The sequence below is a fragment of the Nicotiana tabacum genome, chromosome 8 (assembly GCF_000715075.1).
Source record: "Nicotiana tabacum cultivar K326 chromosome 8, ASM71507v2, whole genome shotgun sequence".
Lineage (NCBI taxonomy): Eukaryota > Viridiplantae > Streptophyta > Magnoliopsida > Solanales > Solanaceae > Nicotiana > Nicotiana tabacum.
The window spans coordinates 41,351,113-41,375,730 of record NC_134087.1 but is presented as its reverse complement, the minus strand read 5'-3'; the positions used below and the strand labels follow the sequence as shown (position 1 = coordinate 41,375,730).

At 38.4% G+C, this 24,618-nt stretch overlaps 2 protein-coding genes and 1 long non-coding RNA gene across 3 annotated transcripts; 2 read left to right on the top strand and 1 right to left on the bottom strand.

Moving 5' to 3' along the window:
* The first annotated feature begins 345 nt into the window (after positions 1-345).
* Positions 346-1,182, top strand: LOC142163057 (uncharacterized). Its single transcript, XM_075220307.1, has one exon. It carries the CDS (start codon positions 346-348, stop codon positions 1,180-1,182), a length of 837 nt encoding a protein of 278 aa, XP_075076408.1.
* A 9,562-nt stretch (positions 1,183-10,744) lies between these two features.
* Positions 10,745-11,532, bottom strand: LOC107810834 (uncharacterized). The gene is made up of 2 exons (XR_001653748.2): positions 11,204-11,532; positions 10,745-10,916 (listed from the first exon to the last, which is right to left on the bottom strand). It is a non-coding gene; the product is annotated as an uncharacterized LOC107810834 (long non-coding RNA).
* An 8,352-nt stretch (positions 11,533-19,884) lies between these two features.
* LOC142163056 (uncharacterized) lies at positions 19,885-20,673 on the top strand. Its single transcript, XM_075220306.1, has 3 exons — positions 19,885-19,964; positions 20,073-20,142; positions 20,425-20,673. The coding sequence occupies exons 1-3, from the start codon at positions 19,885-19,887 to the stop codon at positions 20,671-20,673; spliced, it is 399 nt and encodes a 132-aa protein (XP_075076407.1).
* The last annotated feature ends 3,945 nt before the right edge of the window (positions 20,674-24,618 follow it).

Sequence of the window (24,618 nt, the reverse complement as noted above, 5' to 3'; positions counted from 1 at the left end):
TTCCAGCAGGTATTCAGGCCATCAGGGTCAAATTTAAGTCATTAGTCCACCATTCCAAGTGGTTGTTTCGAGTGCGAGGATCTTGGCCACGTGAAGAACTTTTGTCCTAGACTTAGGGGTAAGACTGAGCAGCAGGACTAACGGCCCATGATTACTGCAGCAGCTGCTGCACCAGTTGTCTAGCCGCCCATAAGTGGATGGCAGGTGGATAGGGGTTGTCCTAGAGGTAGAGACCAGTCAAATGGCGCTCCAGCCAGATTCTATACCTTTCCAGTCAGACCAGATGTAGTAGCCTTAGATTCCATGATCACAATTATTATTTCTATCTATGGTAGGGATGCTACGATGCTATTTGATCCAGGGTCTACATATTCATATGTTTCATCTATGTTTGCTCATTTTCTATGTGTTCCTCGCAAGTCCTTAGGTACTCCTATATATGTATTCACACTAGCGGGCGATTTTATTGTTGTGCATTGGATTTACTGGTCCTGTATCGTGACTTTCTGTGGTCATGAGACTAGAGAGGATCTCTTGTTGCTCGATTTGATAGACGTTGAGGTCATCATGGGCATGGACTTGTTGTCTCCATATTATGCCATCCTTGATTGCCATGCAAAGACTATTACCTTGGTGATACCGAAGTTGTCTAGATTGGAGTGGAAGGGTTTATCTATCAATGCATCTAGTGGGGTTATATCTTTCCTGAAGGCGCGACACATGGTAGAGAAGGGTTGTTTGGATTATATAGCTTATGTTCGAGATACTTTTGTAGAGACTCCGACGATTGATTCATTGCTCGTGGTGCGAGAGTTCTCCGATGTGTTTCCTTCTGATCTCCCAGGCATGTCGCCAGATCATGATATCGATTTATATATTGATTTGGCTCTAGGTGCCCAGCCTATCACTATCCTACCATATTGCATGGCTCCAAAAGAGTTGAAGGAACAGCTTGAGGAGTTGCTGGCAAAGGGGTTCATCAGACCGAGTGTGTCGCCTTGGGGTGGACCGATGTTTTTCATGAAGAAGAAGTATGGGACTATGCATATGTGCATTTATTACCTACAGTTGACAAAGCTACCATTAAGAACAATTACCCGTTGCTGTGTATTGATAATTTGTTTGACCAGTTGCAGGGTTCCAGGGTGTTGTCTAAGATCAACTCTAGATATCATCAGTTGAAGATTTGTGCTTCGGATGTTCCAAAGATGGCCTTTCGGACTAGATATGGTCATTGTGAGTTTTTGGCAATGTGTCTTGACCAATGCCCCGACAGCATTTATGGATTTGATGAATCAGGTGTTCCGGCCATATATTGACTCATTTCTCATTGTCTTCATTGATGACTTATTGATCTACTCGCGTAGCATAGAGGAGCATAAGCACCATTTGAAAGTTGTGCTTCAGACCTTGTGGGAACAGAAGTTATATGTCAAATTCTCTAAGTGCGAGTTCTGGTTAGATTCTATGGCATTCTTGGGGCATGTTGTATCAAGCGAGGGTATTAAGGTAAATCCCAATAAGATCGAGAGTCCAAAGTTGGCCTCGTCCTACTACAACGATCGAGTTCATGAGCTTCTTGGGGTTAGCAGGTTATTATTGTGGGTTTATGGAGGGCTTCTTATCTATTGCATCACCTTTGACTAGATTGACCTAGAACAGTGCTCCATTTCGATGGTATGATGATTGCGAGGCAAGCTTTCAGAAGCTTAAGACTACATTGACTACAACACCATTGTTAATGTTTCCTTCCGATTCAGGGATGTATACTATTTATTGTGACACTTCACACATTGGCCCAGGTTGTGTAATGATGCAGGAGGGGCGAGTCATTGCTTATGCTTAACTTCAGCTGAAGCCCCACGAGAAGAATTACCTTGTACATGATTTGGAGTTAGCCTCAATAGTTCATGCTCCCAAGATCTGGAGGCATTATCTTTATGGGGTGTCCTGTGAAGTTTACACCAATCATCACAGCTTGCAACATTTGTTCAAATAGAGGGATCTTAATTTGAGGCAGTGCATGTGTCTTGAGTTACTAAAGGACTATGATATTATCATTCTTTATCATCTAGGAAAGGCGAATGTGGTTGAGGATGCCTTGAGTAGAAAGGTTGAGAGTATGGCAGTTTGGCATTCATTTCGGTAGAAGAGAGGCCATTGGCCTTGGATATTCAGTCCTTATCTAACATACTTGTGAGGTTGGATATTTCAGAGCCCTGTCGGATTCTTGCATGTGTCGTGGCTCAGTCTTCAATACTCGAGTGGATAAAGGCTCGTTAGTACGATGATCTACATTTGTTGTTTCTCAAAGATACAGTAGTATAGGGTGGTGCCAAGGAGGTTACTATCGGTAAGGATGGTGTTTTGCAGCTTTACGATCGCCTATGTGTTCCTAGTGTTGATGGCTTGAGGGAGAAGATCCTAGAGAAGGCACACAGTTCTCGGTATTCTATTCATCCAAGGGCTATAAAGATGTATCGCGACCTGAGGCTGCATTATTGGTGGTGGTGGATGAAGGAAATAGTTGAGTTTGTGAGGAGATGTCTGAATTGCCAACAGGTCAAGTATGAGAACCATATTCTAGGTGGCCTACTTTAGCAGATGGTTATACCTGAGTTGAAATGGGAGCGCATTACTATGGACTTCGTAGTTGGGTTGTGGCAAACTTTGAGGAGGTTTGATGTAGTTTTGGTCATTATCGATAGGGTGACCAAGTTGGCACACTTTATTCCGGTTGTGCCTACGTATTCTTCAGAGAGATTGGCCCAGATTTACATTCAGGAGATTGTTTTCTTGCATGGTGTGCATGTTTTTCTCATTTCAGATAGAGGCCCTCAGTTCACTTCGCACTTCTGGAGAGGAGTTCAGAGCGAGTTGGGTACCTGGGTAGAGCTCAATACAGCCTTTCATTCGCACACTGACGGGCAGCCGAAGTGGACAATTTAGATTTTGGAGGATATGCTCACAACATGTGTCATTGACTTCGAAGGTCAGTGGGACAACAAGCATATTCATGACATTCAAGTAAGATGATCAAAAGAGAAGAGTTAGAGGTGTACTAACCTTTTCTACTGCAGCAGATTAAATAAGAATTTGTAGTTGTTTACGACCCAAGAGCTCTAAGATGCAACCAATGAGAAACTCAGAGCAAAAAAAAATAGAAATTCAGTAAGAACTTAACCTTAGTCGAAGAAGTTCTAAAACACTACTATATTGCTTTTTTTGTTTTTTAGGTATTCTTAGTGTTTATTTCCATTTTAGGTGATAAAATTAAAGGCCCTTTTATAGTGCCATTTTATGCTCTAGGGTTTCAACAGATTCATATAGGATAATGAAGAGTGATAAAAGATTAATAATGATAGCAAGGCGGGTAAAATTAGAAAAATACAGTGGAAAGAACATCGAGAACTTTACCTAAGCACGAGGTTGAAGGATTCAACCATTGAGAATGAGAATCCATCAGTCAAAGCTCCATTTTTTAGAGGTCACTATGTTTGACCTCTGGACAATGAATATTAATGATGAAACTGGTGATATCGGCCATGCATGCTCTGATTTGATAGAACGAGTGGTGAAATCAGATAAATGAAGTTTTATCATTTAGGTCTAGGATTTCAATTAGAGGTTTTGAATCTAATCAACGATAATGGAAATGAATCATTGGCCTCACAATCTAGGGAAAAAGCAGACGATTTTGCTAGTTTGATTTGAAAGCACGAAGGTGAAATGGGTGCTTCAACTTTACTGGTCGTTTCTGGCGTCTTATACTTGAAGAGAAAAAAGGGGAAATCAGCGGGATTTGGGGATGGAGAAACATGGAAGGACAATCTAGATGGGTTTTGTGACCTTGCACTAATTTGTGCAAGATTCCATGACTGATAGGGTTCGAAGGGATGAGAGAAAAGAGAGAGGAAAGGGAAAGTGAGGTGGCAGGGGAGGTGGTAAAATGATTAGGGTTCAGGGGTCCTCTCTAAGTTAAAAATCGAAGATGGAACGGGAGTCATTAGATAACTACATATCCGGTGCATTTTATTTTAATAATCTAAACAATAATAAGTATATTTATAACTACATAACACTAATTCCTGATGATTATTTTCAAAACTTATAATTAATTAATTTGTAGAAATAAGTATTTATTACTAGAAAATATTTTCAAAATATTTATTGTAAATTATTAAGAATAAAATAAATAAATTTTAAAAGGGAAGGTAAAAATTAGCTGTCAATAGCTGCCCCTTTTTGATCGGAGGCGATGAAAGAGTTTTTGGGAAAAGAAATTGAACCAAAGTCAATTTTTCCCGACTTTAGACATGCATTGCAGGAGTGACATAAAGATTATGAGTTGCTGGATTGAGTTAAGGAAGATTCTGGGAAGATTTTGAAAAGCATTTTGGATAGATTGGGGGCGGAGTTCTGGCTTTGAATTACTTACATAACTCGGACTTAACGAGGATCAGGCCTTATGTAGTTCTGGAGCGAAGATTTTTTTGAGGAAGCAATACTCACAGGAATTTCCCCAATATCGTATTATGATGATACATGGAGGCGGAGGATTGGGCACTCATAATAGCTTGAATTTTGTGGCTTGATTTGAAGGATTAAAAAATTTTGAGTTTCATTGGTCGTTTTATGCTTGAACTTGGATCCTTGACCTGCTAATGGATTTGATGTCCCTCGTAGCATTGTAGTTTGGTCTTCTCCTAAGAAAAGGTTCCATGCTACGATTTTTGTTCATGCAAAATAAATGAAATACACATATACCAATATATTGCAATGCGGATTATATTAAGATGCTATGTAAATGATGTAGAAATGATAATTCATGGCTGCCGACGAGCCGTTACTTGAGATTGGGATGACAGGATACTTGATCTTGACCCGATTTGTTAGGTGGGAAAGAAAGTTAATTCAACCAACTTCCAATAACAATCCCCAGAATCATTTTCCATCTCCTCTTCTTCTTCTGGCTCTTCCTCTGGATCTTCTTCAAACTCCTCCTCGTTATCGTTAAACTTTGACCCTTCCTCTGGGTATTCTTCCGACTCTGTCTCAGACTCTATGTGGACGCACTCCACTACCCGGTCATTATCTTCAGTAGGTGGCAACATGTGATCAATGGATCTCGGGACCACTTGATGGTGCATTGAGGTAGTCACAAGGTAATGTGGCAGAATCTTATCGTAGATTTGCAAAGAAGCCACTACGTCCTCCAATTAGGCTATACCCTCTCTTCTTGGTTGGGCTAGCTCATCTTCCTCATTGATTCAGACATAATACTCTGGAGTGCACCACGAGTTTTGACCCATCGACAGTGTGACTAGATAGTTCCACTCTTCTTGGAGCCTTCTTATCCTAGGGATTGGAATCTATCTGTTGTTCTCATCCTCATGTAGCGTTGTCCTCGTCCATAGAGGCACATCCTAGATCATACCGAACTGTTTGAGAACCTGCAGGGGTGGGTATGGTTAGATGCCCTCAAGTCCGATCAACTCAATAAATTATTTCTGAGGAGTCCTTAAGATATCCCTCCCACCTAACCATGACAGCTTCCAGTTGAGCCATTCTTCAATTAGATTAGTCAGCATCTCCCTCCACTATTCTTGCCCATGTGAGGAGACCCAATGTCTCATTCTCTCGATGTGGTTGCAGATCATGTTGTTGACGCCCACAAAGTAGTCAATGGTAGCCTCTGGCTGGAAGAAATATTATGTGGCCCAGATCTGAAGTAGCAAGTTACAACCCTTAAAAAATCATACCCCCGGCACATGCAGACAAAGCCCTTAGAATCTCATCTAGCGCCATCGGCACTAGAGTAGCTTGAAAGTTACCACGGAAGGTGTCAAGAACCACATGTAATAAGTTGATGTTGATCTTATCCCTCATCTGCGGGAAGACCAGTAATCTAAGCAGTGCCTATGAGAAAGTGATAGGCCTGAGACTCTCCGATGTTGCTTGAGCTTTCGCGATGTCCAAAGATATTGAACAGCTAGTCTACGCTCACCCATCCATCCTTGATATTTCTCAAACCTCGACTATTAACCATACCTAAAACACCCAAGAATCTATAATCGGGCATGGTAACTGGTAGTATTGGTTTCCTCCATATAAATGGAAGCTCCGTGAAACTAGTGACTTCCTCCAGTGTTGGTACTAACTCACGTTCAGCAAAATTTGAACACCACCTTAGCCAGATCCCAAAACTCTATCAATAGGCGAGTGAGCACCATGTCTGCTCGGATGTTTAGCAAAGGGGTCAATGCCCCCAGGTGAGTCTGAATCTCATCTCCGTATTCCCGGCGATTATTCTTCCACCACTACTTCAACTTGCGTGGCGCTCACATCACCATGTTAATTTCAGGGATGTTTCTGTTGATTTCCATTTTTTGAAGTGGGTAAATAAAGGTTTTAGTAAGTGTTTGCTTCGGATCTTTAAGTGTCTCGCCAGGCTTATTTGTCTTACCACAAAAGTCATGTCGCTGGGTGCATGACCCGTTAACATTAGGGCAGTTTTTCCTAATTGTGTGTCAATGCCAAGGACCGACTCACCTAAGGTGTGATGACCCCAAAAGGTCATCTCCTGTTTAAGAACCCAATTTGGTGTTCCGAGGCCTTCAAAACCTCTTTTTTTCTTCTCCTCAATTTGTGTGCATAGTTTGGACGTGTTTCCGAAAAGCCTTTATATAAAAATTTGAGAAGATAATAATTTTTGCCTTTAAAAGTGATTTTAGTTGACTTCGGTCAATATTTTGAGTGAACAGACACAGACCCATGTTTTGACGGTCCCGGAGGGTCCGCAATAAAATATGGTACTTGGGCTTATGCTCAGAGTCGAATTCCGAGGTCCCTAGCCCGAGTAGAGAATTTTTGTTAAAAATTGTTAAACTTAAAATCTAAGGATTTAAAGAAATTGAATGATATTTGATCTTGTTGGTATGGGGTCCGTATTTTGGTTCAGGAGCCCGGTATAAGTTTAATATAATATTTATTTCTTATCTATGAACTTTGGTGAGAAACGGGACTGTTTTGACGTGATTCGGACCTTTGGTAGAGAAAATAGAAGTTTTGAACTTTCTTGAAAATTTCATGTAATTTGGTGCTAAATTCGTAGTTCTAGGTGTTATTTTGGCACTCGATCGCTCGAGCAAGTTCATGTGATGTGTTAATACTTGTGTGCATGATTGATTTGAAGCCTTGAGGGCTCGGGTGAGTTTCGGATAGGCTACGGGATGTCCAGACTTAGAAAAAGATCTAATGTTGGATAGTTGCAGAAAGTAGGTTTCAGATCTTAGGAGTGCGGCCACGGAGTGAAATTCGCGGACCGCGGTAGAAGAACGCGACCGCGGTGAGGACTTCGCGGACCGCAGTAGGGTAAGGCTCAGCTTTCGCGGCCGCACCCATAATTTCACGGACCGCGGTGGAGGTTCGTGGCTGTGCACGAAATTTCACGGACCACGTACTATAGGGGTGCTATATAAACAGGATTTTTCATTCATTTTTCAATTTTTCAAACCCTAAAACATAAGAGGCAATTTTTCAAATATTCTTCTTCCCCAAATCATAAGTAAGTGATTCTTAACTCATTTCTTTCACTCTTTTACTCTTTTTTACAAGATTTTATCCTAGAATCTAGGGTTTTCATTGTGGAATTGGAGATTTTGGGTAGAACTTAGGAATTTCGAAATTTGGGGATTTAGACCTCAAATTGAGGTCGGATTCCAAAACTAATTGTATATCCGGGCTCGGGGGTGAATGGGTAATCAAATTTTGGTCCGAATTTCGGGTTTGGATCAAGCGGGCCCAGGTGTTGACTTCTTAAAGAAGACCTTAATTGAATTCCTTGCTATCATGGGTAGTTCCTAAGGCTTAAATTGAACCGTTTGGTTGGTAAATTTTCAGATTCTACTGGTCCGCAGGCTTGTGTGAAAGGAAAGGCCAGGATTGAGCTTTGAGTGGCCCGCGGAGGCGAGGTAAGTATTGGGTCTAACCCTGGCTTGAGGGATTAGGTATTATTTGTCTATTTTCTATGTGTTTTGATGTTGAGTACGATGTATTGGTAAGGTGATGAGTACCTATGCATTGTTGTCGGGTCATCGCATGAGAGCTAGTCTTATTCTTGTAATTGTTGTACTCTTTGATCATATATTTCATGGTTAGACTTGTCATCCCATGTGTTGAGAAACTCTTATCATGTTTCATGGAATTTGGTACTGATTGAGTATTGACTCTGAGTTGAGGCTAGCATTGTGGAATTAAATGATTGAAGCTAGACGTGTTCTTATTATTTCATTCTCCCTGTTGTTATTATTTATTGTTTTGGTGAGGGAGAGTGTTAAATTTAATCTCAGTAGGGCCATGTCCTTCCTCGTCACTACCCAACCGAGGTTAGGCTTGGCACTTACTGAGTACTGTTGTGGTGTACTCATGCCCCTTCTGCGCATGTTTTTCATGTGCAGATCCAGGTACTTTCAATCTGTCTTATCATCCTTGAGGCGAGGCGCTTCTGTAGAGACTTCGAGGTATATCTGCCACATCTGTAGACCGAGGAGTCCCTTTCTATCTTTCTGTAATAGTATAGCCCTTCAGTATTCCACGTTTGGTTAGACATTTCTGGAGTTAGAGCTTCTTATGTTTCTGTCACACTTCCTTTTTACACACCCCGAGAGGTATACAAGGGAGTTTTTCCAATTTAAGTGACATTATGCGAAATGGGATTATTTATTTATTTTTTCAGAGTCTCCACTTGGAATAGTTTTGGTGTCCCAAGTCACCGGTTTATTTTAAATCCCAAATCGAGGAAGTTTCGACTTTCCCTTGAAAATCTGCGAACTAGAAATTCTGAATAAGGAATTCTATTAACCATGGAGAAGGTGTTAGGCATTTCCGGGTTCCGTGGTTCTAGCAAGGTCGCTTAGCAATTTATACTTGGCTTAAATTGTTTAACTACTCATTTTTATGACCTATGTGCAATTATCTTTTTACCCTCTTTTAATCACTTGATTTATTCGTAATTAAAGAATTGAGTTACGCGAACGTATACTTTTTTCCTTTGGCGCGTTAAAATCATGTCACGCGAACGTGTCCACAATTAATAACGCTTTGTTTATTTTTATTAAGAAAAGTTTGGTTGAAGTTGCGCAAACGCATCCCTCGAGTCATTTTTAGAATTAAACTTGCAATTATGTTACGCGAACGTATACACAATTATGATACTAGTCTAAATAGAGCGTAAAGCAAACTACGACGCTTTTCAAACAAGGCTTATCAGTACAACTTATTTGCTAGGCATATATATGTAGGCAGAAGATCAATGAATAAATTATTACTTTACTACACTACTCAATGGTCAATAGCAACATTAGTACTATAACTTATTATTAAAAAGGTTTTTCTTTGGTCTTGTGGAATCTGATGAATCAAATAAGAGGTGCGAATGGGCCCAAAATAACATGCCCAATTTAGAAGCTTGCATGTGAACGGCAGTGAGTCCAATGAACTTTACATTGTTGAATAACAATATTGGGCCTCAAGCCTGATCAATTCAAACTTGATCGGCAGACTCCCATCCAAAGTGGAGTCACGCTCCAAACACAATTACAATAATTGAAATTGTTTTTTTTATTTGAGTTGGCATGGAATCTATGAATTGATACATATTGGCCATTCCAAAATTGAAGAATTTTCGGTCTCAACTATTCCAATGAACAAAAGACTGAGACAATAACAAAGGAGCAGGGTACAAATTTTAAGAACCTAACTTCTATCAAAGTAGAGAGTGGAAAAATTATACAGAGCAACAGATTGATACACTTACCAAAAAAGGATAAGACTATTTGAAAAATAGAAATAGCGACATAAAAATATGAAGGTCTAGTGTCAAATGTGATTCTACGGGGTTCTTACCTTTATAAACATAAAACTTTGGGAATTCAAAAATCTATCCAGATGCAAGGCTAAAGTGCCATGGTAATTGTGTCTTGCGAAAAGAGAGGTGCGAGTACAAGATGAAATAAATGCATACATATTGCTGTCACCGAGACAATGCCAAATAGCATGACTTTATGGATTGTTCATCATATGAATGCCTTGGTTTTGTTCTGAAACTTTATCCAAAGGACAAATTTGGTTCAATGCTCCTAATAGCGTCCTTTTCAATTGATAAATCTAAGTTAAATTACCATTTTTGTAGAAATCCTCAAAGTGAATCTATTTTTGCTAATAATCTGATGCCATTTTTATTAAGGCCAAACTTGAAATTGAACACTACTAGTTTTGCAAAAAAAGAACAGAGAAAATACAGGCACTCAATAAAGTAACTATATTCGAGCAAATTCATGAGATTTATCCAAATATTTAAGCGAAATCACCAGACCAGGGGAATTAAGCCATTTGACCAACTAATACACATAAGTGTGCATAGGGCAAAATAAGGAAACTATGAAATGTTTGTTGCACCAAACTAATGCAATTTTGCTACCAAGTGATGTAGCAGACTCAACCAACACTCACTTCAATTGTTCTCACATGTCAACAGTAGAACAAGGAATATTTTTGCAGTAAAAGAACTCCAAAATACAGGAACTTGACTTCTAAAAATAAACAGGGACCAAAATTCTTTTCCTCAGTGGTTGGCTTCATGCTTGCCCTCAAATCTTGACCTAACAAAACTCTAATACTTAAATCCATAAACCGTTTAATATAGGTCTATTTAAGTTCATGTTGACATACTATCACAAGCATTCAACAAACCAACCAGATATCAACGACTTCATTTAAATAGAAAATGAATACAACGGTGTTGAAACATACCTATTAGCAAAAAAAAGCTGAAAATATTGAACGAAACTCTGAAATGGGAGAAGAAATTCAGCGACAGTATCAGCAGCTTAACAGATCAGCCAAACAAATCCAAACTGCAACCGAAAATTGGACAGAAAACCAATAGTGTCAAAACTCCAAACCCCAGCAATAAAAAAAACTCCAATTTAATCTTCAATCTAAAACCATGCTCATATTTTCGTCTTTGAAAAGATGCCGAATCCGAAAAAGCTTCAAAAGAAGAAAAAGCTTTAAACACTAGAAATTTCACTACTAAATTTTTCTGAAGATTTTTCTGATTTTTCTCCTGATTTTTTTTCTTCTTCTTCTTTTTTTATTTTATTTTTCCTTCCCCCCCCCCCCCCAGAAAAAGAAGACTTACCTCCTATATATAACCCTCGAAAATTATCGAATCTTTTGCTCAAAATATTCGAAATCTTCTGATTTTTCAACAATTTTTGGGACAAATGGAAGGCGTGGATCGATTTTCATCTATCCACGGCTCCCATTCGTCCAACAATTGTCCTTTTGAATCTGAAATCGTGCTATTTGGGAGAGAAAATTCGTACTCCCTACTGACAAAACCGTTGGGAATCAAATGACGTGGAGGAGGGACCATTTTGAGTGAACTCGGGTGAATTAATGGTGAGTTGAGGGAGAGTTGAGAGCTGGGGAAGATGAACAGTAGAAAGGGTCGCCACATATCTGACTTCTTAGGTTTAGGGTTCAAAATGAGGGAAAAATTATAAAGGGGGTTTTATATTAAGGGTAAACGGGTGGGTTGTTTTGGTGGGTCAGGTCCGATTTTCTTTGGGTTGGGGCTCTAGAGGGAAATGTTTGGGCTGAAGGGAATTAAATTGTGTAGGGGGAACGGTTGGCCGAATTTGTGTGCAAAACTGGCCCAAGTTTTATAAATGAGCCCCTTCTCCAATTCTTCCTTTAATTTCCTTTTCTTTTAATCTCTTTTTTTTTTAATTAGAAATCCTAAAATTAAAAACAATCTAAAATGTAAAATTAAACTAACTAGATAATTATAAAAATCGTAAATATCACTTAATTCTAAATTAAAAGGAAAATCAATAGACAAAAATTAAAGACAAAAATGTAAAAAAGGAACTATTACTTTTTTTTTTGCGATTTTCAACTTCTATAAAGCAAATAATAACTAATTAATTCTAAAAATGCAAAAACAAATACTAAATGCAAATATTTTTGGTATTTTTCATAATTTAAATAAAACTTAAAGGTTCACAAAATGCAAACAATTAAATAAAATTTTACAAATATTTCTAAAATGGCAAATAATTAAAAAATCTATTTTCTTGGGACTTTATAGGAGTATTTCTTATAGAGCAAAAATCACGTGCTCATAGTATCTCTTAGCTTGTGATTCATGGGTTTTCGGGTTTTGGGAAAATGTATTGATTTTAAGAGTTAATATTGTGTATGCCGAGTAGCACTTTAAAACGTTGTTTTATAACTCTATTTCTGTTTTAAATTGTTTTCTTCTGCAAATTTGGTTTATCTTCCGCATTTTAGGCTTACCTAGTCGTAGAGACTAGGTGCCGTCACGATAGTTCATAGAGGGTGAACCGGGGTCATGACAATAAGGGATAAACAAAGGTTCATAACTGTCACGACCCGGAGTTCCTACTGTCGGGACCGTGATGGAGCCTAACATTTCACTTGTTAGGCAAGCCAACGTTAGAACATTTTGCTTCTTTTAACCATTTAAATGATGACATTAATAATGAACTGAAATAACAGATATGTTCTAAGTATAAATGCGGAAACTAAACTAGCCAAACGTCTATTACAATTCCATGAACCTGGTGTCATAAGTGCACGAGCTTCTAAAGCAATACAAATAAAGGTTTGAAATAAGTACAAAGCTGACTGAATGAAGTTATACATCTAAAAATAAAAGAGGACGGGGACTCTAGGAGCTGCGGGCGTTGAACAGACGTACCTCAAGTCTCCCCAGATATCCAATCCGGGCACTCTAATAATCGTCGCTGGGATCGACTCCAAATTCTACACAGTGTGCAGAGTGTAGTATCAGTACAACAGACCCAATGTACTGGTAAGTGCCAAGCCTAATCTCGATGAAGTAGTGACGAGGCCAAGGCGGATCACCTACATTAGAACCTGAACATAGTATATAATAATGACAGAATAATGGAAATACGAAACAGAATTTAAACAGCTAACAAAAAATGATAACCACAACCTCAAAAATAAACCAGTATTGTTCGGAATCTACCAATCTTTACCAGTTAGGAAATGGAAACATATAGGTTGTTGCGGCGCGCAACCCGATCCCACCAGACAACACAAAATTCTCCCTTATTCCACCGTAACAATATCAATAATAGTAAATAATATAGATTTATTGCAGCACGCAACCCGATCCCACTATATATCAATATCACAATTCACCCTTATTCTACCATATCAATTCACCCTTATTTCATCTATTGCAGCGTGCAACCCGATCCCACCGTACAATATGACTTCATCGTTATTCCACCGTATCAATCCACCCTTATTAAACTTGCTGTGGCGTGCAGCCCGATCCCACCATATCAGTACCAAACATGCAATGTACACAGTCAAATCAACAGTGGAAACTACAAAGCCTTTACGATCAATAAATACAAAACTAAATCAAAAGGGAAACCTTGTTCAATATAGGATTTATGCAAATAGTACTACACAGTGAGATCAATCCAGTAATTCACAGTTATAAGGTGAAAATAAGTCAAGTTAAGCAAATAGCAGGGATTCGAGAAATTATGAAAAGAGCTACATCATTAACGGGAGAAGATATTGATAAACATGTAGAAGTTAAGCATGGAAAGTATGTAGAGCATATAACAGTTAAGACAGGAACGGAAACAATTAAAGAAAAGCGGTAAATCAGGGAAAACAGATAATTTGGCGGCGTATAAGCACTTGTCAGCTCGCATATATACCGCTCACATGAGAATCACATAGCAAATAGTCCGAGGGTTCCTAATTCCGCCAAGTCAAGGTTAGACACAATACTTACCTCGCTCCAAGGACCACTCAAAGCTCAACCACAGCTTTGCCTTTCAAACTAGCATCTGAACCAATAATATCTAGCAAATTACCAACCAAACGATTCAAAATAAGCCTTAGGAATCACCCACGATAATCAAAATTCGATTTAGGTTATTAGTAAAAAAGTCAACAACAGTCACACACCTAGACCCGCTTGGTCCAAACCCAAAATTCAAACCAAAACTTGATTACCTATTACCCCCGAGCCCTGATATATAATTGGTTTTGGAATCCGGCCTCAATTTGAGGTCTAAATCTCCAAATTTCAAAATCCCTAGTTTATCCCCAAAAAATCCCCAATTCCACCATGAAAACCTTAGATTTAAAGTTGAATTCTTATAAAATGAAGTGAAAGATTAAAAGAAACTAGTTTAGAATCACTTACCTATGATTTGGGGAAGAAAAGATCTTTGAAAAATCGCCTCTTGTATTTTAGGTTTTGAAAATTTGATAAATGGGAGAAAAATCCCGCCTAAGTCTCTTTTCATTAGCAGCAGATGTGGCATTTGCGACCTGAGCTTCACAAATGCGAAGGAAACATCGCAAATGCGACCCCCTACTCATTTCTGTATAGTTCGCGAATGCGAGGAAATATTCGCAAATGCAAACACTGGATGACCGCAAATACGAAGGCTACCCTCGCTAGAACAACTTCGCAAATGCGAAGTTTGTTTCGCAATTGCGAAACTTGTGTGGCCCAGATCCTCTTCGCATTTGCAATAAAAAGCTCACAAATGCGAGTATCTCAGAGATCACAATTGCGAAGCCTGCAACAAGATCCGTTACACCAGCAAATTTTTCCAAGTTCAAATCACTCTGTAGCCTATCCGAAACTCACCTGAGCATTCGGGGATCCAAACCAAACATGCACACAAGTCTAAAAATATCATACAAACTTGCATGCGCGATTAAATTGCCAAACTAACACCTAGAACTAAAAATTTAGCACCAAACAATATGGAATTCTCAATAACATTTTAAATTTCTATTTTCTCAACCAGACGTTCGAATCACGCCAAACCAACTCCGTTTCTCACCAAATTTCAAAGACAAGCCATAAATATGGTATTGGACCTATACCAGGTTTTAGAACCAAAATACAGACCCGATATCCAAAAAATCAAACTTTGGTCAAACATTTCCATTTTATTAAGCCTTTAACTTTCCAATTTCACGAAAGTCCGTTATCTCGGCTAGGGACATCCAATTTTGATTCCGGGCATATTCCCAAGTCCCAAATCATGATACGGACCCACCAGGATAGTCAAATCACGAATCCGAGTATGTTTACTAAAAATGTTGACCTAAGTAAACTCAAAGGAAGTTCTTAGGCAAAATTTCTTATTTTCATCAACTTTTAACATAAAAAATTTCCAGAAACACACTCGGACTGTGCATGCAAATCGAGGAGGGTAAAAATGATATTTTTAAGACTTAAAATAGAAGAATTGAGTTCTAAAATACAAGCTGACCTTTCGGGTCGTCACGATAACAAAATTCTATACATATAGAGATTTCAATCAAGATTACAATCTCACAAGACAAAATAAGTCTCAAACATTACAGAATCAGGTTATCAGGTTATTAGTATCATTAAGGGATTAAGAATAGGGTGAGTAGACTTAACTCAGATGTATAGACTAAGGCATGGTCAATTTGTATTCAAGTTGTAGAAACAATTGGCATTTAACTACAACAGATACAAATATGATCTAACTCATGAGATATAGGCTGATCATAATATATATCACTGATGTACACAAAGGTTCATCCTAGCATGACTGTTTACAATTAACATTTAGACATGGATGTAAAGTGTTCATAAAGAGTACTTGAGGAACACTTAAACATTTATGTAAAGAGGTGAAAGCATTCTTGAATACTCAGTCTTCACAAGCCTTAATCAGGTGTGGCAGGGTTTTCCTATATAGCTTCATGTATACTCTAACTAGGATCATTTGACAGCAAAACCAAGTATAGAATGACACAACTCAAAAGAACATGGCATGATAGGCATGAAGACTACAACAACAACCTTTATATAGCATAGGAGAACTCAAAGAATATGGCATGATGAACAGAAAAAACCTAAGTATAGAATAGCAGAACTTAGAAGGGTACAACATGTCAAACATGAAGACTATAACAGGATCTGAATACAGAGTAACAGAACTCAGGAGAAAAAAACATGATATATATGAAGACTATAATAAATATTGCAGGATGATCTAAAGTCTAGGTAGAGGTGAGAAATCACTGAGGCAAGTTATGCAGCTTAATCATGTAGGCTATTTAAAACAGAGATTGAAGTCATACAATTACTTGACCAACAATAGATACAAAAACGTATCATAGATTCTCAGTGAGTCGTGATGAACCATAAATAAACAATTGTACACTGAACAAACACCATAAACGAAGCACTTAACTGGAAAGCAATAGCACATTTATGACTTTCAAATGAAGTAGTTTAAGAGAGAGAGGATGGTGGTGTACTGACCTCCTCTAGAGCAGCAAACCAAAACAAAAGGCTCTTATTTAGACGTATAGAATCAAAAACTCACCCCGACTAGTGTAATACTCAAAATCAGAAAAGAAACCAGAAGCTAGTAAGAACCCTAGCTTAATTTACTACTCAAGACCAAAGTCGATATCTTTCTAAATAAATTTTGTAATGACCCGATCGGTCATTTTGATAATTATCATTCCATTCAGTAGTTTAAGGTCTCGAGCAACTTCGTATTATGTATTATGACTTTTGCGCATGGCCGATTTCGAATTTTGGATGTTTTGGGATTGGTTTAGAAGGATGATTTGTGTTTTAGAAGCTTAAGTGGTAAGTGTTGATCGGAGTTCAAATTTTATGTAAACGACTTTGGAATAGTATTTTATGGTTCCAATAGCTTCGTATGATAATTTGGACTTAGGAGTGTGTCCAAATTTTGATTTGGAAGTTCGTAGGTTGATTGGATGCATTTTGGCAAAATCGAAAAGTTGAAGGTTGAACGGTTTGACCGGGAGTTAACCTTGTTGATATTGGATTCAAATTTCTATTCTGAGAGTTGTAGTAGCTTTGTTATGTCATTTGGGACTTGCATACAAAATTTGACGTCATTCCGGTTTGATTCAATATGTTTCGGCGCGAGTTGTAGAAATTAAAACTTCATAAGTTCATTAAGTTCGATTTGAGGTGTGGTTCATAGTTTTATATTGTTTGATGTGATTTGAGGCCTCGAGAAGGTCCGTGTTATGTTATGGAACTTGTTGGTATGTTTGGACGGGGTCCCATGGGCCCGGTATGTGTTTCGGACGAGTTTTAGATTTGTTCCTATATTTTTTGCAAGTTTGTTTTTGGTGTGTCGCACCTGTGCATTTCGGAACACAGGTATGGAGCCGTTTCTGCATGATTTTGGTCGCTTATGTGAGATGGTGCACGTCTAGTTATTTGACTTCTGCGGGTGAGGAATCGCAGGTGCGCAATCGCATATGCAGTATATTGATCGCAGATGCAAAATAGAGCCTCCAAATGGTCGTCCACTTCTATGGAGTTTTGGATGCTTCTGTGGAATCACAGATACGAATAGTGGATCGCACGTGCGATTTCTGTGCTGTAAGTGAGGGCCGCAAGTGCGGTGATTTTGCTCTCAAATGCGAGCTCGCATGTGCGTTACTTGGTCCGCAAATGCAGAACTCTTGCGCAACCTCTTTATATATTGAGGGTTTGTCCATTTTTATGACTTTTTGAGTTAGAGGCCTCGGGTTTGGGCGATTTAGGAAGGGTTCTTCACGTGTTTGATTGGGGTTAGTGTTCTTTATCTGGAACTGATTATATTTCATGATTCCATAATTATTTTTATCATTGAATTAGTGAATTGAATGAGTGAAAATGGAAATTTTCGTAAAATCTCTCAAAAAATTAAAATGAGGATTTGAAGGACGATTTGATATTGGATTTGATAATTTTGGTATAGTTGAATTCGTTTTGGAATGGGTGTTTGGATTTTTGTGAAATTTGTCGGGTTTCGAGGTGCGGGTCTGGGGTTGATTTTTTAGTTTCAATTAAAGATCGTAGCTAGACAGGCCTAATGTCTCTCCCGGCTCACATTTAGCCAAGGTAGGCTAACTTGCACCATCGATGGCAAGAAGGCGGAAACAACCATCAATGGTGAGCTCTATTGTAACTCTGGCGACCACAGGAACTCAAGCGTTCACTCCATTAACATTTGGTAGCTTCCTTCCTACTCGATTCCAGCCAATTCGAGAGGAAATTGAAACAATTGTTGAAGAGGAATGTAAAAGTGACAAGCAATGGAACATTACAGATCTAGCTGAGGAGAAGAAAAATTAGAAGTGCAAGGGCCAATTGCCAACAATTCCGCGAAGATTAGAGTTCTCAGAAGCAGGATCTTTGGTGCAACCTTCCCCAAATCTAGAACAACATGCAGCAATAACAAATGTAGGAAACGAACAGAACAACATGCAAAGGAGCTTATGCAGATAAATCGCAATTCTCAGATGGGCATGAGACTGGAATATGTTCCACCAAGTCATCGAGATGGTAAAATTGTTGTACAAATTGTTGAGAAAGATGTGAGAGAGTTGAATGACCACTGGGCGACTACCTTAATTGGTTATGTTCTAGGTGATACTCCATATGTGAAATCTATAGAGGATTATATTGATTCAGTTTGGGATTTTGTATCGAAACCTCAAATTTTGTATCACAGTGATTGCTACTGTGTTTTTAGATTCTCAACAATTGAGGATAGGGATCTAGTAATGCAAGCAGGTCCATACTCATACCATAACAAAGCATTCATACTACAGAACTGGGAAAGAGAATTTCATTTTGACCTTAAATAGATTACAACTATTCCATTGTAAATTCATTTACCTAGCTTACCTACGGATATTGGACTGGAGATGCACTTAGCAAAGTGGCTAGTGCTATTGGAATTCTTATGTATACTGATATATTTTTGGCTGATCTTAACAAAATTTCATATGCAAGGGTCTTAGTGAAGGTTTATATCACTAATCAAATACTGGAGATTATAGAGATTGTTACCCCATCAGGAACTATGCAGCAAAAAATTCTGTATGAATGAAAGCCAAAGTTCTGCAGTGAATGTATCCATTTTGGCCATGACAATTTTGAATGTTTGAGGAATAAGCAGCAGAGCAATGAAAAGGCTGAGTTTAAAGCTCCAAAAAGAAGGAATAGAGTTAGAAAGAAGAAAACAATGCAGGAATGGAGGCCAAAGGAACAACAAGAGCAAGATGGGGAAATAGATGGAAAAGGAGAAGAGAATCAGCAAGTAGAGGCAGGAAAGGGTAAACAAAAAGCAGTAGCTGAAGATACCCCTACACAAGTGACACAAGTGATCAGTAGAAATGAAAAGTGCATGAGACAGCATAGTTATAGTCCTGCAGTACTACATCAATCTCATAATGATGAGGGCATCACTATAAATAGGTTCAAGATTTTGGAAGAGTGTGTTCCAAGCACTTCAAAAGGAGATGGGACTGGGATTGATCCTACCCTCAAACTACCATAATTGTGTGCACTTGGAATATAAGAGGGCTAAACAAGCCCTATCTACAGAAGGAGTTAAGACTCTTTCTGCAAAAGAATAAAATAGATATCCTTAGGTGTCTAGAAACTAGATTAAAGGAAAGAAAGGCAAAAAGTATAGTGAAAAAGTAGCTAGAGATTGGGGTTACTGTTGCAACTACACTAAAGCTATAAATGGAATGATTTGGCTTTTATGGAAGACACACTTGACAGTTAAGGTACTCCAAATACATGAACAATTCATTCATTGCTCAGTGGAAGAGCAAGAAACAAATTCCCTGATTATGTTGACAACAATATATGCTAGGAATAAGGTGCAGTAAAGGGCAAGCCTATGGCATAAATTGCAGATACTAGGTGGTCAGATTCAAATATCATGGCTTATCAGTGGAGATTTCAACAATATGTTAACCACTGAAGACAGATTAGGACAACCAGTGACAACTAATGAGGTGCAGGATTTCAAGCAGTGTATTGATAACATGTAACTAACCCCACTAAGAGCAAAAGGGTGCCTCTCCACCTAGTGCAACAAACATAATACTAATGATAGAGTTTACAGTAAAATTGATTGGGCCTTTGGAAATTTCAGTTGGACTCAGAATTATGGACATCTAGAAGCTAATTTTATGGAACCTGGAGTATCTGATCACTCCCCAATTGTAGTTCAATTATAGAATAAAAGAACTATCTACCAAAAGCCTTTCAAGTTATACATGATGACAATGGACCATAAGGACTTCACTCCTATGGTGAATAGAGTATGGCGACAACAAGAAGAGTAGGATCCTATGGCACTTATATGGCTGAAGCTAAAAAGACTAATAGTTGAGGCTAAGGGTATGAACAAGGCTATGGCAAGCTATGAACAAAAACTGACTCAAATTAGGTAGAGTCTGGAATGTGTTCAAGCAGCTTTGGTCACTGATCCTTTTAATCACCAGCTGATTGAGAAGGAAAAGCAGAATATGAGTGATTTGGAGAAATGGAGTACAATAGAAGAAAGAATAATAAGGCAGAAATCTAGAGCAACATGGATTGATCATGGTGACTCCAACTCTAAATATTTCTATGCACATCTGAAAATAAGGGCCAGCAAGAATAATATTACTTTTATATACAATGACTTGGGGATGAAGATCACTGATCCAAAGGCTGTAGAAAAGGAGTTCACTGATTTTTTACACATCTAATGGGGAATGCTAATGGATAAATGCCATGCCCAAATACTAGTATCATTAAGGCAGGAAACTATATCACTTTACAGCATCAACATGAACTAATAATGGATATAAGTCCTGAAGAGATTGATGAAGCAATTAGGGATATGACAAAGGAGAAAGCCCCTGGAGTGGATGGTTTTCCTATAGAATTCTTCACCAAGCAATGGGAGACTGTGAAGCAGGACATATATGAGGATGTGTCATATTTCTTTCACACAGGTAGAATGATGCCAGCATGGAATTATACTGCTATCACACTGATTCCTAAGATCCCACCTCCATCTAAAGTGAAAGACTACAGACCTATAACATGCTGCACTACATTTTATAAGGTTGTTGCCAAGATAGTGACTAGAAGAATAAAGAAGTTAATAGAGGTGGCCATCGGGAAGTCACAATCTGCATTCATTGAAGGAAGGAGTACCATTGATAACATCCTATTTAGCCATGAGCTGTTCAAAGGCTATAATAGGAAAGGTTTATCACCAAGATGTGGGATGAAAGTAGACATTAAAAAGGCCTATTATTCATTACATTGGCAGTTTCTTAGGTGTATGCTAACTGATCTAAGGGTCCCCCAGAAGTTCATCCATTGAGTAATGGAGAGTGTATCAACAGTGTCTTACTCATTGATGCTCAATGATGGCCTTACCAAACCATTCTAGGCCAGGAGAGGGATTAGGCAAGGAGACTCTATGTATCCTTATCTATTTGTCATTGCAATGGAGTATTTACAAAGAGAGATGAATCAACTACCTTCCACAAAGGAATTCAAATACCATCGAAAATGAGAAAAGCTGGGAGTGACTCATATTTGTTTTCCTGACGACTTACTTATGTTTTGTAGGACATATAAACTCTCAGTAACCAAAATACAGTAAACTTTTCAAAGATTTTCTGCTGTATCAGGACTTCAAGCAAATGCAGACAAAAGCTCCAAGTCCATTGCTGGAGTACACCAGGACATCAAAGTCTCACTACTCAACCTAATAGGGTATACAGAGGGATCAATTCCTTTCAAGTACCTGGGAGTTCCATTGTCTGCAAAGAAGTTAAATATTCACCAATGTTTGCTACTGGTGGAGAAGATCACTAAGAGAGTTAATTGTTGGTCAACTAGGATGCTATCATATTCAGGAAGAGTGCAGCTCATTAACTTTGTACTCTTTGGCATACAGACTCACTGTGCTCAAATATTCATATTGCCTAAGAAGATTATGAAGATGATTGAAACTATTTGCAGAACATTCCTTTGGACTGGCTCAAGTGCTACATCTAGGAAAGCATTGATAGCTTGAGACAAGGTCTATCAACCAAAAGTAGCTAGGGGATTAAATGTTATTAGCATGAGGCTGTGGAATAAAGCAGCAATCTAGAAACAATTATGGGCACTAACAATGAAAACAGATGCATTATGGATCAAATGGACTCATTGCTATTACATAAAACAGAAGGAAGTTGACACAATTGACACACCTAAAATAATCGTTTGGGTGGTCAGAAAGATCATAGAAGCAAAGAAAGATTTGTTACAGGTGAGCACAATGCAGACCAGCCTTACTACAACATTAGCAGATATGGAGAAGCAAGGCAGATTTCAAATTTAGAGAGCCTATATTCAGTTGCTTCCTCAATATCCCAAGGTTGGCTGGAAGAGCATACATATGCATACACAGATCGATCCAAGATTTAAGTTTCATTTATGGTTGGCAATTCATTAGAGGCTAGCCAATGTGGATAGACTACATAAGTTTGGAATTCAAGTGTCGCAGGAATGCGCCTATTGTGCTAAGAGCATAGAAACATTTAGTCACCGATTTTTTGAATGCTCATGTACAAGGATAATATGGGATAGAATAGTCAAATGGCTGGGAATCACAAGGAGAATAGGCAGCTGACAAAAAGAGATAGAATGGATCAGTAACATAGCTAAAAGGAAAACTGGCATGGCAGCTATAACTACTGTAGCTTTTGGCATGGTAGTTTAATATATTTGGCGAGAAACGAACTCCCTGAGATTCAACAAAGGAAGATATGTGGCAAATGGGATATGCAGAGAGATTTCCCTACACATGCATGTACAAGGAAGATCAAATAGAAAATGGCAGCCAACTTTGCAAGGATTGAACAAGTATCCGTAGAATTTGCTTGAAAGTGTAATTAGTTTAGCTAATTGTAATTGTAATTAGGAGGATGATGGTCAACATCAACTTGGTTTTGCAAAGATAGTTTTTTAATGAAATGGAAAGTATGTTTTAGTATAAAAACGATCGTAGCTTTATGGTTCTAGAGAAAGCTGCAGAGGTTACCACTACCTTCTTTCTTGGTAGACTTGAAGTTCTGCATAGGTAGGCGGGGTAGAAAAGCTTCTCAAAAAAGGAGACAGACTAGAGAAATAATGACCCGACAGGCTATTTTGAGAATTAGCATCTTGTTCGGTGGATAAGGGTCTCAAGCAGCTCTGCATTATGTGTTATGACTTGTGTGTATGGCCGAGTTCAATTTTCAGATGATTCAAGGTCAATTTGGAAGGAGAATTCCTGTTTTAGAAGCTTAGCCGGTAAGAGTTGACCAAAGTTTTGACTTTTGTGTAGAAGACTTCAAAATGGAATATTGATGATTCCAATAGCTTTGTATGGTGATTTTGGACTTAGGTGTTCGTCTGGATTTGAATTTGGATCTCCGTAGGGTAATTTGAAGCATTTCGACGAAAATTTGGAAAGTTGAAGTTTTGGAAGGTTGAAAGGATTGATCGAGAGTTGACTTTGGTGATATCGGTGTCCGATTACGATTCCGAGAGTTTGATTAGATCCGTTATGTCATTCCGGGCTGATTTGATATATTTCGGCATGAGTTTTGGAAGTTGGAAGATTTGAAAGTTCATAAGTTCGATTCATGGTGTGATTCATAGTTTCGACCTTGTTTGATGTCATTTGAGATATAGAGAGGGTCCGTGTTACATTATGGAACTTGTTGGCATGTTTTGACTGGGTATTGGGGGCCTCGTGTATGTTTCGGATAGGCTACATGCCATTTCTTCATGGTTTAGAGTTGTTGACTATGTTCTTTTCGCGTCAATGCCTTCTCATTCCTGTAGTGTAATTTGAAGGCAAGCAATACTGTTCTTCGCATTTGTGAATAGGAACCCGCAATCACGTAGCTTCAAAAATTTTCCCTCCGTGTTCGCGTAGTGCTTTTCTTTGGACAATGATATTTCACCTTCGCGGTCGCATTCCTTTGTTCGTGAGCACGTAGTGTTTCTCTAGGCAGCAGATGATTCCTTCTTCGCGATCGCATACAAATTTTTGCGATCGCAATGCATCTTATTTGGGCAGCAGAATATATTTTCAAAAGTCAAGGGTTTGATCATTTTTATCATATCTTGAGTTGTAGACCTTGGATTTGAGCAATTTTTCGTAGGTTTCTCAAGCAAATCATTGGGGTAAAAACAATAGAATTTCTTATATTTCGTAATTCTATCTTTATTTTAATCATTAACTTAGTGTTTTGAGTTAAGGAAAATGGAAAATAAAAATCTTTCATAATGTAAAATGATGATTTGAAGGACGAATTGATGTCGGAAATTAATAATTTTGGTATGGTTGAACTCCTATCGGAATGGGCGTTTTGATTCTATGAATTTTATTGGTTTCAAGGTGCGGGCCTAGAGGTTGACTTTTTAGTTTTTGTTAAAGATTAAAGCTTTATTATCTGGAATTGTTTCCTTTGAGTTTTATTTATGATTTGAAGTTATTTTGGCTAGATTCGAGTCGTGCGGAGGTTGTTTCACTCAAGAAGATCATTTTAGAGTATTGGTCTAGCTTCCTTGAGGTAAGTATCTTGCCTAACTTTGTGTGGGGGAACTACCCCTTAGGATTTTAGTCATGTGAAGACCGTGTACGCGAGGTGACGAGT